Source organism: Balaenoptera physalus, assembly GCF_965194825.1.
Source record: "Balaenoptera physalus genome assembly, chromosome: 13".
NCBI lineage: Eukaryota > Metazoa > Chordata > Mammalia > Artiodactyla > Balaenopteridae > Balaenoptera > Balaenoptera physalus.
In genome coordinates this window covers 58,858,594-58,871,274 of record NC_138892.1, presented here as the reverse complement: position 1 = coordinate 58,871,274, position 12,681 = coordinate 58,858,594, and the positions used below count along the sequence as shown (strand labels likewise).

At 46.0% G+C, this 12,681-nt stretch overlaps 2 protein-coding genes across 4 annotated transcripts in view; one reads left to right on the top strand and one right to left on the bottom strand.

Annotated features, from left to right (window-relative positions):
• Positions 1-11,914, top strand: part of MARS1 (methionyl-tRNA synthetase 1) — a 19,259-nt gene extending 7,345 nt beyond the window's left edge. Inside the window, exons 10-22 of one of the 3 annotated variants that reach the window (XM_082421213.1) lie at positions 531-732; positions 2,765-2,839; positions 7,849-8,019; positions 8,192-8,287; positions 8,425-8,542; positions 9,018-9,231; positions 9,971-10,102; positions 10,210-10,314; positions 10,406-10,592; positions 11,144-11,215; positions 11,340-11,363; positions 11,453-11,545; positions 11,685-11,914. In XM_082421213.1, the coding sequence (XP_082277339.1) occupies positions 531-732; positions 2,765-2,839; positions 7,849-8,019; positions 8,192-8,287; positions 8,425-8,542; positions 9,018-9,231; positions 9,971-10,102; positions 10,210-10,314; positions 10,406-10,592; positions 11,144-11,215; positions 11,340-11,363; positions 11,453-11,545; positions 11,685-11,831 (1,636 nt within the window). In that variant the 3' untranslated portion in view covers positions 11,832-11,914. Of the gene's footprint in view, positions 1-530; positions 733-2,764; positions 2,840-7,848; positions 8,020-8,191; positions 8,288-8,424; positions 8,543-9,017; positions 9,232-9,970; positions 10,103-10,209; positions 10,315-10,405; positions 10,593-11,143; positions 11,252-11,339; positions 11,364-11,452; positions 11,546-11,684 lie in introns of all 3 variants that reach the window. The other 2 variants (XM_082421212.1, XM_082421211.1) reach the window with 2 other exon arrangements.
• On the bottom strand, positions 11,847-12,681 carry DDIT3 (DNA damage inducible transcript 3; the record flags this gene model as incomplete). The annotated part of the gene is made up of 2 exons (XM_082421250.1): positions 11,847-12,436; positions 12,546-12,681. The coding sequence occupies 2 exons, from the start codon at positions 12,679-12,681 to the stop codon at positions 12,066-12,068; spliced, it is 507 nt and encodes a 168-aa protein (XP_082277376.1). The 3' UTR covers positions 11,847-12,065.

Below are 12,681 nucleotides of genomic sequence, written 5' to 3'. Positions count from 1 at the left end.
TGGGAAGGACCTGCCTTCTCTCTACCGCCTCCCTTCTCTTCCTGGCTGCCACGGTCTCAGGACAGCCCCTCCTACTCCTGTGTTTATAGCAAATACACTCATCTTCCTCTGCCTGATTATCATCCTTATCAAAACTGCATAGTAGACAGGCTGCCAGCTGAGCGTGCTGTGCAGTTTAGCAGCACTCTGATTTAATTTTAATTTTTAGGACATATCAAAGAACTAAACAGTCCTATCCTTTTGGAGATTTTTGTTAATGAAGAATACAAAACAGATAAATCTGTATTTTACAAAAGTAAATTCTAGAGCGATGAGGAAAGAGATCGTGTGGGGAGTTGGGCAATTTATGTGAGGTGTTTGGGCTCATCAGTAAACTCCCTACAAGTGACTTAAGTGGCCTCTGACTGATTTCTTTGGCACTTGGACTGAATGGGTTTGGATCCTGGGCGGAGTGGAAGGAGGGAGGGGCGCACCACTTCCTCTGACTTACCCCGGTCCACCCCTCCCCTGTCCCTTGCTCACCTCGTCAGAATTACCCAGGATATCTTCCAGCGGTTGGTGGCCCGAGGTTTTGTGCTGCAAGATACTGTGGAGCAACTGCGGTGTGAGCACTGTGCCCGCTTCCTGGCTGACCGCTTTGTGGAGGGTGTGTGTCCCTTCTGTGGCTATGAGGAGGCCCGGGGTGACCAGTGTGACAAGTGTGGCAAGCTCATCAATGCCATCGAGCTCAAGGTGAGAGGAGGGTCTCCTGGGAGCCCGGAAGGAGACAGTCTCTAATCTTAAGGGACTCCCAGTCTGGTCCGCCTCAGGTTTTTGTTTTTTTTTTTTTAATTGAAGTATAGTTGATTTACAATGTTGTGTTAATTTCTGGTGTACAGCAAAGTGACTCAGTTATACAAATATATACATTCTTTTTTATATACTTTTCCATTATGGTTTACTCCAGGATATTGAATATAGTTCCCTGTGCTATACAGTAGGACCTTGTTGTCCATAGGATTTTTGTTTTAGCATTCAACACCTTTTACCAGTGGCTCTTCCTACTCTATCCTGGCAACTCATCACCCAGTCCGTTGCATAAATACTTACTGAGCATTTACTATGTGCTTGGCATTGTGCTGGAAAATCGACAAGTTGAGTTCATACTACCCTACCTTTGCTCCTGCTTCATACCACCTGATCTGCATTTGTTTAGTTCTTTCTCTCTTTCATATATACCACCTTTTCTTCTACTCCATGTTTATTCATTTGGTAGTTCATTCATTCATTTACTCAACAAACTTTTTTGAGTCTTTAAAGTAGGGTAGTCACAGTTCTAGGTGTTGAGGATGTAGCAGTGAACAAGACAGATTTTTATCTAGTGCGGGAGGAGACCAACACTAAAGATAGAGCTACTCCAGGGTAAACTGCCCGGAAGATGTGGTGGAGGGTGACTTCTGGGGGAAGAGTTAAGCTGGGTGATTAGGGAAGGCCTCTCAGAAGTAACATTTGAGTTGAGAGTTTAACTGAAGAATGAGAAGGAGCCAGGAGGTGATGAGTGGGGTTAAGAGTGTTCCAAGCAGAAGCACCAGGAAATGCAAAGGCCCGAGGCAGCAAAGCGCTGAAAAGGGGAATTGAAAAGGACAGTGTGGCTCATAGTGAGTCGGGGTGGGGGTGGATGGGTGGTGGTGGATTGAGACAAGGTCAGAGAGGTAGGCAGTGACCCGATTTCCAGGGCCCAGTCAGCCATCTGGGAGTGGAATGGCACGCTGCTCTGTGGATAATGGGTGGGAGGGAAGCAAGAGAGAAAGTGGGGAAACCAGTCTGGAGGCCAGTGGTAGCTCAGAAATGGGATGACGATAGCTTGGACTAGGTTAATAGCAGTAGAAATAGCGGAGTGGGAGGGGGGAAGGATTTGAGATATGTTTTGGAGGCAGACTCTATAGAACTGGATAGACTGCAATTCGGGGTGATAGGGAAGTCAAGAGAATGACGACTTGTATGCTTTTAGCTTGAGCAGCTTGGGCTGATGGTAGTACTATCTGTGAACACAGGCAAGATTGGGTGAAGAAGAGCTTTCCTGTGGAATGCAGTGATACTATTTGGGTTTGTTAAGTTTGAGGTGCCTTCTTAGACATGCAAGGAGGGATGTTAGGTAGGCAGTTGATACAGGCATGTGGAGTTCAGGAGAGAGGTCCTGAGAGAGTTATAATTTCTCACCTTCAAAAACCCCGATCAAAACTCATTCAGAAGCTTTCATTGGTTAGCTCCACCTGTTTACTCCTTTCGCCATCATCCTTCAATGTTTGTACAGTCAAGTTGTGCCATGAAAATAAGTATTTCTTGACATGTTGCCATGTGAAAGCCTGTGCTTGTTTCTCACGCAAGCCCTCTCTCCCTGGTTGATTGTAACTTCCTCAAAGAGAGGAACCGTGTGTCTTCTCTGCGTGGCTCTCTGCTCCTCACACAGCTGCGTACAGGGCAGGGCTCTGGGTCTAGCCTGTGCTCAGAGAATGCTTTTTCCTATTCTTTGGAGTGAAAGGACACAGATGTGAAACTCTGAGTAGCAGATGTTGTGCTATGCAGACCTGAGTCTGCAAGTTCAGAGAAGGCCCAAGTAAGTAGTTCGTGAGTTGGCGGGGTGTGAGCGTGAGGCTAAGCTTGGTGGCAGACGGGGGACCTCATCTCTCTGTGCCGCCCCCCTCGCCTGGACAGCTCCTGGCCTGCAGCCTGATCCTGACTGTCCTACCTTGGGTCACCCCTTCTCTTGACTTCCCCTTCACAGAAGCCTCAGTGTAAAGTCTGCCGGTCGTGCCCTGTGGTGAAATCCTCTCAGCACCTGTTTCTGGACCTGCCTAAGGTGAGTGGGCCTTTCCCTCAAGCCAGTCTGCATGGCCTCCTCTGCCCCCTCTGCCTCAGCCACAGGCAGAGGCAAATTTGTACCAAGTCACCCTCATATGTTTTTAATTTCCATTTTAAAATTATACTTACATGCTTAAGGTAAAAAGATGTAACAAGAAAAGGGCACAAAGTGAAAGGTCCAGGCCCATCTGCCAAGAGGTATTTACTACTGCTGATTTTCCTTTGTAGCACTTGCATATGAAAGTATTCTTATGCCTTTTTTTCCTCCTTAATACAAATTAGATCATGGCATTCATATTCTTCTTCAGTCTACTTTCTTTCTTTTACTTCACAATGTGTCTTAACCAATTTTTCACTTTAGTGGATTTGCTGCTTTTTTTTTTTCCTTTTAAACTTTTTATTTGGAAATAATTTCAAGCTTGCAAAAAGAGTTGCAAGGATAAGCAGTTGCTAGAACAAAGAACCTCGTGTTCTTTACCCAGAAGAACCTCATGTACCCATTACCCAGATTCACTGGCTGTTAAGATTTTGCTCCATTTGGTTTAGCATATTCTCTCTCTCATACATGTATGCATGTGTACTTATATAACCTCTTTACTCTTGAATGCTGCCTTGTGTGTTTCCTAAGAAAAAAGACATATTCCTGCATAACCACAGTATGGTTAACAACTTCAAGAAATTTAACATTGATATAATTGTGTGATCTACCAGCCATATTCCAGTTTTGCCAACTATTCCATTGATATCCTTTCTAGCATCATTTTTCCTGTAGTGTAGAATCTGGCTCTGGATCATGTATTGCACTTAGTTTTTCTGTCTCTTTAGTTTCCCTTAATCTGAAACAGTTCCTCAGCCTTTCTTTATCTTTTATGACATTAACAGTTTTTAATAATATAGGCCCTGATTCCCCCTTTTAAAATAGAACATTCATTTTCGATTTGTTGGCTGTTTTCCTCATGGCTAGATTCAGGTTATGCATCCTCAGTTGGAATACTACATAAATGATACTTTGTTCTTTCCAGAGGCACATCATGGCCATTTCCCCCTCATTGGTGATGTTAGTTTTGCTCAGTCAAGGTGTTACCCAGCTTCTCCACTGTACAATTAATATTTTCCCCTTTGCAACTTATAAGCAGTCTGTGGGAATACACTTTAAGACCATGCAAGTACTTTTCTCTTTATTGAAAGGTTCCCTCTAAATTTAGCATCCATTTATTTAATCATTCTTACCTGAACCAGTTTTCGTTAAGATTTGCCAACTCTGCCACTCTCTCCACATTTACCCTTCTCCTTCATTCATTTATCTCCTTATTTATTATCAGTGTCAACTCATGGATTCCAATTTTTTTCAATGGTTTATAATTGATTCCTGTCCTAAATAATTTTCATATTCGAATTGTCCCTTATTTGGCCAATGGTAGCCTATTCAAGGTTGTTTCTCTGGGTGTTTCTGAGGTCTCCCATCATTTTCTAAGCACTTCCTTATTTTCTAGCATAGCAGGATATTCTAGATTCATCTTGTTCCAGTCTGGGATTCAACCATTTCTCTACCAAGCCCTGTTTTTTTTTAAGTAGGGAACAGTATTAGAGACCAAGATTTAAGTGTGCTCATTGCTACTGGGGTGTCTTTGCTTCTAGGCCCTGTCAGCAGAGAGTTAGGCATTTGTTTTGGGTTCACACCAACACCTGAAATTCCAGTCCAGCCCCATGGGGTTCTTCCTCGCTTTCCCTCATCTCATATTTTTATTTCCCTTCTTCCAAACAGTAAGTACTCTGGTTCCCAACAACATTATTTACTCATTTGCTCGATTCTACAATACACCTAAAAATTTCAGAATTGCTTCACCCATACCACTATCAAAAAACCTACTAAGACGAGTGTAGGGTTTATTGGCAGTCCTGCCCCTTCCCCCACCAAGCACGGGTATATGATCAAATATGTTCAAAATTGTCTTGGCTTAGTTTTTTCCCCCTTTAGTGTGGTTGTGTTACTGAAGTAAGCCAATAAGTTTGTTTCATTTGCTTCTAGTTCTTTTTTCTCTCCTCATACTTATTAACTTAATTTTTTGAAAATGTAGAACATCAGTATGCTTCTAAAACATCAAAACCATGCAAAAAGGTATACTCAGAGACGTGTTATTCCCTCATTCCCTTTCCTGTCCAGGCTACCTTGTTCTCCCATCTCCTGTAGGTGATTGGCTTTGTTTTCCGATTTAGTCTTAGTGTGTTTATTTTTGTAAAGATAAGCCTATATATATATATGTGTGTGTGTGTTATTTCCTCTTATACAAAATATAGCATACTGTATATACTCTTTTGCATTTTGTCTTTTTCATCTAACAGTATGTTCTAGAAATGACTCCATATCAGGATTACTTCATATCAGATCATAGAGAGCATCCTTACTCAGCCTTGTTTGTTTGTTTGTTTGTTTTATTTAAACAGCTGCATAGTACTCCATTTTGTGTGGGTACCATAGTTTTTTGTTTTCTGTTTTTTCAAATATTTATTTATTTGCACCAGGTCTTAGTTGTGGCATGTGGGATCTTTAGTTGTGGCATGCAGAATCTTTAGTTGTGGCATGCGGGATCTTTCTTTTTGGTTGTGGCATACGGGCTCTTAGTTGTGGCATGAGGGATCTAGTTCCCTGACCAGAGATTGAACCCGGGCCCCCTGCATTGAGAGCGCGCAGAGTCTTAACCACTGGACCACCAGGGAAGTCCCGTGGGTACCATAGTTTATTTAACCAATTTCTTGTGTTTGCCATTTAGGTAGTTTCCAGTATTTTGCAGTTAAAAATACTATTGCAGTGACTAACCTTGTGCATGTGTATTTTTGTATTGTGGGAAGTGTATCTTCAGGATAAATTCCTTAAAAAGGATCACTTGCTGTGTGCAGGAGAAATGCATATGTAGTTTATTGCCAAATTTTTCTCAATAGGTGTTATTCCATTTTACATTCCTCCCAGTAGTGTGTGTGTGCACTTGTTTGCCCATAGCCTCACCAGTAGAGTGTGTTGTCAGGTTTTGGATGCTACAGTGTTTATGTGGATGAATCACATGAACCATCCCTTACAAAAGATTTATCTTTGTTTTTCTGCTTACAAAAGTGATACACGCTTGTTTTTAAAATTTCAGAATGAGGGAATTCCCTGGCGGTCCAGTGGTTAGGACTCTGCACTTCCACTGCAGGGGGCACGGGTTTGATCCCTGGTCGGGGAACTAAGATCCCACAAGCCGTGCGGTGCGGCCACAAAAATAATGTTCAGAATGAAATACATGGTGTAAACGTGGATGTTCCCCTTAATCAGCACTGAGATATAGTTTTCCTCAAAAATTTTTTGGCCTCTTTTCCGGGCGGCGGGTGGGGAGGGAGGGCGGGCGGCCTGCTGGGTCCGCGCGGCCGGAGCCTGGGTCCCCGCCCGCCCCAGCGCCCGCTGCTGGCCGAACCCCGCCCCCTGCGTCTCATCGTGGGTCGCGGTGGTCGGATGTGCGCCCGGGTTCGCGGGACAGGCGGGCACAGAGGTCCCTTGTGTTGGCGCGGGTGGCTGCGGCGAGGTTCCGGCGCCTCCGCGGAGCATCGTGGGTCTGGGGCCGGGGGCGCCGCGGATTGCTATCGTCTCCGCACTTTCCCGGCTCTGAAGCCTCGAGAACACGGCTAGGCAGCAGTAGTTTAATGGGGAGTTTGCCTGCTGGGAACTAGGGGCCTGCTGGGGTCTCAGTTCTCGGCTGGCCCCGGAACACGAGGTTGCCAGGTGTGTGACGGCAGCAGGTAGGAGTGGCCCGCTGGTGCAGTGATGAGCAGGAAAGGAAGGACAGCGGCTGTTGGCCTGTGAACCTAGGCAAGAATGACCAGCCGACACAGTCCAGACCAAGGTGGAGAGTGCATTTTGCTGTTTCCTGAAATGTTTAAGTTGGAGGGTTGAACAAAAGCTGTAGGTCCGTGGGCCCAGCTCGGTCCTGTGCGTCTGGTCAGTGGAATAGACCTGCAGGTGTGGCTCTTGTCACTCTACGACTGGCTTCAGGACAGTGTGAATCAGCAGTTCTGAGGCAGCAGGCGTGATACAGAAGTGTGAGCAGAGACCGTCTGGAATCCCCAGACTCCAGGGAAACTAAAGGTGACAGCCAGCCTAATGAAGAGGACAGGAGTTGGGGGCCGGTGGCGGTGGGGCAGGAAGGCGCCCAACGGCAGCGTGGCCCATCTGCGGTGGCAGCAGCCCAGCAGGCGCCCCTCACCTCAGGGCCCTAATCCTGGCTCCAGCCGGCTGGTCAGGGGAGCTGCAAGGTCTTCTGGGCGAACAGAGCCCACAGTCCTGAGCTGTTCTTCTCTGTGTTTGGGTCATCTCCCCCCATCCAAGGGGAGAAATCTAGATGAGGTTTAAGAGTCAGTGCTTTAAGACTGTGGATCTCGGAGTTGAAACCTCGGAAGACATGTTTTCAGCACAGGGTGTTAAAGTGAACGGAAGGATTCAACCCCTTTTCAAGAAGGGTGTCTCAATGTGGGCAGAACTAGAGAATAAATGGGTCTTGAATAAACAAAACAAAACAAAAAATTTTTTGGCCTTATGTTAATCTGTGTATTACTATTTATTTTTATAAGAATAGGATTATATCATATATTACTGTTTAGCAGTTTATTTAATTAATGTATTTCTGAGATCTTTACATATCAATACAGGTCTTCCTCACTCTTTTTAAAGGGCTTATAAGTATTTCATTATGTTGATATACTATATTTCTTTAAATTCTACTGAACCAAGTGAATTAGTTTTTTAATTTTTGCTATGGTGAACTGTGCACTTCTTTATAAACACATCTGTACACACTTACGTGAATATTTCTGTTGAAAAAAATCCCTAGAAGTGGAATTGCTATGGCAAAGTCATGAATCCTTAATTTTAATTATATATCACCAAACTACTCCAAAATGGTTGTACGTATTTATCCTTATGGTGACCACACATGCGACTGTCCTAAACCAGCTCTCTGTGCTTCTCTGCTGTCTCAGTTGGGAAAGCCGCTGGAGGAGTGGTTGGAGAAGACGTTGCCTGGCAGTGACTGGACACCTAACGCCCGGTTCATCATTCGTTCTTGGATTCGGGATGGCCTCAAGCCACGCTGCATAACCCGAGACCTCAAGTGGGGAACCCCTGTGCCCTTAGTAGGTTTTGAGGACAAGGTAAAAACCCTATGCTTTATTCATATCTCGTATTATTCAGCTTTGGGATTGAAGCCCTGGGCTAGCAGAACAGAGTGTTGATTGTGTCTTGATTCAGTCTGAGGCTTTGGGTTGGCAGGGTTTTCCCAGTGTTCTTGCATCTTACTGTGTCTCCTCCCTCCTGACCCTCCAGGTATTCTATGTCTGGTTTGATGCCACCATTGGCTACCTGTCCATCACAGCCAACTACACAGACCAGTGGGAGAAATGGTGGAAGAACCCAGAACAAGTGAGCAGTTCTTTGTTAGCCTGTCAAAGACCTGGGGAGGGTGCGTGTATAGTGGGGTGGTTAGGGGTGGGTAGCTGATCTTTCTTGGGCCTTTGAAGAGGATCTCAGGAGCTCTGTCTCCCAATTATATTCCATAGGTGAGCCTGTATCAGTTCATGGCCAAAGACAATGTTCCCTTCCACGGCTTAGTCTTTCCTTGTTCAGCCCTAGGAGCTGAGGACAACTACACTTTGGTCAGCCACCTCATTGCTACAGGTACCCTGGGAGATTGGAGATGGGGATGTTCTTAGGGAATGAGGGCCAAGACAGTACTTGGAAGAAGCTCCTGGAGAGGTGCTAGGTCTTGAGTTAGGAGTTGAGATGAAATAGGAAACAATTAGAACATGGAAGCTCAACGCAGAAAAAGGAAACAAGAACCTGAAGAAAGCAAAAGTCCAAAGCTAAATTTTGTAATGGGTAGAAGTAAACAGAAGAAGACCAGAATGCAGAGGAAGGATCTCCCAAGTTCTGTGCAGGCCAGCTACTCTAGAACTGAGGTTGAGGGAGAGGAAAGAAGAGTTAGTGGGTCAGAGAGGAAGGACATGATTTTTTTTTTTTTTATACAGCAGGTTCTTATTAGTTATCTATTTTATACATATTAGTGTATATATGTCAATCCCAATCTCCCAGTTCATCCCACGAGGAAGGACATGATTTGAACAGATGGTTCTCATTCTCCTTTTCTGTCCAGAATACCTGAATTACGAGGACGGGAAATTCTCTAAGAGCCGGGGTGTGGGAGTGTTTGGGGACATGGCCCAGGACACAGGGATCCCTGCTGACATCTGGCGCTTCTATCTGCTGTACATTCGGCCTGAGGGTCAGGACAGTGCCTTCTCCTGGACAGACATGTTGCTCAAGAATAATTCTGAGCTGCTTAACAATCTGGGCAACTTCATCAACAGGTGGGACCTGGTGAGGGATGAGAGTCAGCAGATGAGCCTGGGGTGGGGCTAGTAGGCCACGTATGCTTGGGGCAAGTTAGTTGTAGAGATGTGATTTAGCAGAGTTGGTCACAAAGTGAATTTTTGCGAATTATTTTCTTACTAATGTTCTTTGTAGAATTGGAAATGTGTTCTTTCCTAGCAAAAAGGTTCACTTGCAGACCACTGAAAAGTTTGGCTGAAGAAGGGGGTTATTTTAGCATAGGGGTAGGAGACTTCTGCTGTACTTTTCAGTTTTGTTACTTCAGGCTCACATTCCATTATCGGTCCCTATCTCAGCTACCCTGCAACCTAAAGAAATATCCTCCATGGCTACACACGCTTTCAGGTTTGCTCATTAACCACATTGAACAGATAGTCCCTACTAGAGGATTTATTTGTTTGGTAGCAATTAATGCATATTTCAACTTGATCATTCTGAGTTTTTAACTTCTTAAAAATAAACGGTTGCTTAACTTTATTAGTTCCCTTTATATAAGGAATATCTGTATATAAAATGTCTGTTATGTGCAGAGTCATATTCTTAGGGGAGAGGGAGAATAAGGAGTTAATTTGTTAAGTTTTGCCTTCCAGCTTGAGGGAGCCAGGTGGTTTCAGTTCTGAGAAAATGCAGAATTATGAAAATCCTGTCACATTTCTCTAAGGAGACTGGGCAGTAACTCCTCTTTTCTCTCCCCTCTCCTTCCCTCCTCCCATCCAGAGCTGGGATGTTTGTGTCTAAGTTTTTTGGGGGTTTTGTGCCTGAGATGGTGCTCACCTCTGATGATCAGCGCCTGCTGGCCCATGTCACCCTGGAGCTCCAGCATTATCACCAGCTGCTAGAGAAGGTTCGGTAAGTATCTACACCTCTGTCTCAACTCAGTGATCTGCTGGCATGTTGAGAGCCCCATACTGGTCCCCCCAGAACCTTACACCTTGGCCTGCATCCTTCCTTCCCAGGATCCGGGATGCCTTACGCAGTATCCTCACCATTTCTCGCCATGGCAACCAGTACATTCAGGTGAACGAGCCCTGGAAGCGGATTAAAGGCAGCGAGGCTGACAGGTAGGTAAGGAGGTAGGGTTGGCTCCAGGAATAAAGTGGCTGGTAGGCTGCGTCCTCCTGGGGGTCGTGACGAGTATCTTTTCTTCCCCAGGCAGCGGGCAGGGACAGTGACAGGCTTGGCAGTGAATATAGCTGCCTTGCTGTCCATCATGCTCCAGCCTTACATGCCCACGGTTAGTGCTACCATCCAGGCCCAGCTGCAGCTCCCACCTCCAGCCTGCAGCATCCTGCTCACAAACTTCCTGTGCACCTTACCAGCAGGACACCAGATTGGCACAGTAGGTCTCTGAGATTTGGAAGAGTCAGCCTCTCTCAAAATTCCTGCTTTTGCCATGCAGCCTCTGGGGAGGGGTCAGGGAAGAACTTAACTTTGGGCATGAGACTCTCATAGCTATTCTCCGAACCCCTTCCCCACTCATCCCCACTCTGCACTTAGGCTTGTTTCTAATATAAAGTCCTTGGTATTGGTTTACAAGCCCAGTGTTTTCTGTAGCTCATGTATCCTCACTGTCCTTCATGCCAGGACCCAAGGGGCAGGGAGAATACAAGGTAACCACTTCCTCAACACAAGGTGATAAAAGTATGTACACCTCTAAGCTTTTGCATCAACCTAGCATCATTAAATAGTTTAATTTTTGACCCTAGTGAATGCTTTTTCTGGATTCTATACTGAAATCAGCAGGTATTTGCTCAGTGTTACACTCTATAAGTTTTTTTTCTAGACCACTGAGTTCCTAAATGTCAGAAGTTGGGGTGGAGAGGCCCTCTGTATAGTCTGGTAGAGTTTATACCTAATCAGTGAATGATTCTGGAATTCTTTTTTTCACAGGTCAGTCCCTTGTTCCAAAAATTGGAAAATGACCAGATTGAAAGTCTGAGGCAGCGCTTCAGCGGGGGCCAGGTGAGAAAGCTAAAGACTGTGCCTCACCCACCAACAGTTAGTATCCTTCAGTAGCCCTCACTCATCCCTCTTTCCATCTATTGGCCCTGCTGCTTCCTCACTTCATTTTTCTTTCCTGTCTTAGCTAGAAGAGTCCTTGTCATTAAAGGTAATCAGTTTCCCCCTGAGATGTTATATAAAACTTGAGGTCGGGGGATGTTTATGGTAGCAGGTGCTAACTCTGTTGTTGATCTCAAGGCAAAAGCATCCCCCAAGCCAGCAGCTGTAGAGACTATGACAACAGCTGGACCACAGCAGATACAAGTGCTGATGGATGAAGTGACCAAGCAGGTACGGAGCTTAAGCCCTATGGGAGGCTGACCAAGCAGGCTTAGGTTCCCTACGGAGCTTAAGCCCTATGGGAGGCTGAATCCTAAATAGGTCATTTTTGGTCTCACTGTTGTGATTCCCCCATCCCCTCTTCTCTTAGGGCAACATTGTCCGAGAATTGAAAGCACAAAAGGCAGACAAGAACCAGGTTGCTGCAGAGGTGGCTAAACTCTTGGATCTGAAGAAACAGTTGGCTGTAGCTGAGGGGAAACCCCTTGAAACCCCTAAAGGCAAGAAGAAAAAGTGAAAGTGAGAACTTGGCTCCTGGAAAGTCACTTTAATGGATGTGGACAGTAATAAATAAATGTACAATCTCTATATACATGCCGAGACCCTCTCCTGTCGTCTACCCTAAGTTTTCCCCCTACTGAATAGATGGGGGTGGGAGGGGTACATCGTTGGCACTGGTGAGAAGGTGGTCAGCAGATACTTCCAGGAAGGGTCAGAAGTGGCCCGAGGGGGAAGTGCTGGTCCCAGCCGTTCACGCTTGGTGCAGATTAACCATCCGGTCAATCAGAGCTCGGCGAGTCGCCTCCACTTCCCTGGTCAGGCGCTCAATTTCCTGCTTGAGCCGTTCGTTCTCTTCAGCTAGCTGTGCCACTTTTCTTTCATTCTCTTGTCCTTTCTCCTTCGTGTGCTGCTTTCCAGCCCGTGCCGGGGACTGGCCACTGTGTTTCCGTTTCCTGGGTCTTTCTTGGTCTTCCTCTTCTTCCTCCTGAGCCGGGGAGCTCTGACTGGAATCCGGAGAGCTGGGGCTCTGGGAGGTGCACGTGACCGCTGCTCGTCCTGGCTCCTCGGTCAGCCAAGCCAGGGAGGCGGGGTCAAGAGTGGTGAAGGTTTTTGGTCCTTCCTTCAAAGGAATGAGGAAAGGCAGAGTAGGTGTTAATTAGCTGAGAAGGGACAGGCAATACCCCGCAGCCCCCGCCCCCCGCCCAGCCCAGCGTTAGGCCTAGCATTCTTACCTCGTTTCCAGGGGCTGAGACACAGGTACCCCCATTTTCATCTGAGGACAGCACCTCCTGCAAGTCCTCATACCAGGCCTCCAGCTCCCAGCTGGACAGTGTCCCGAAGGAGAAAGGCAGTGACTCAGCTGCCAT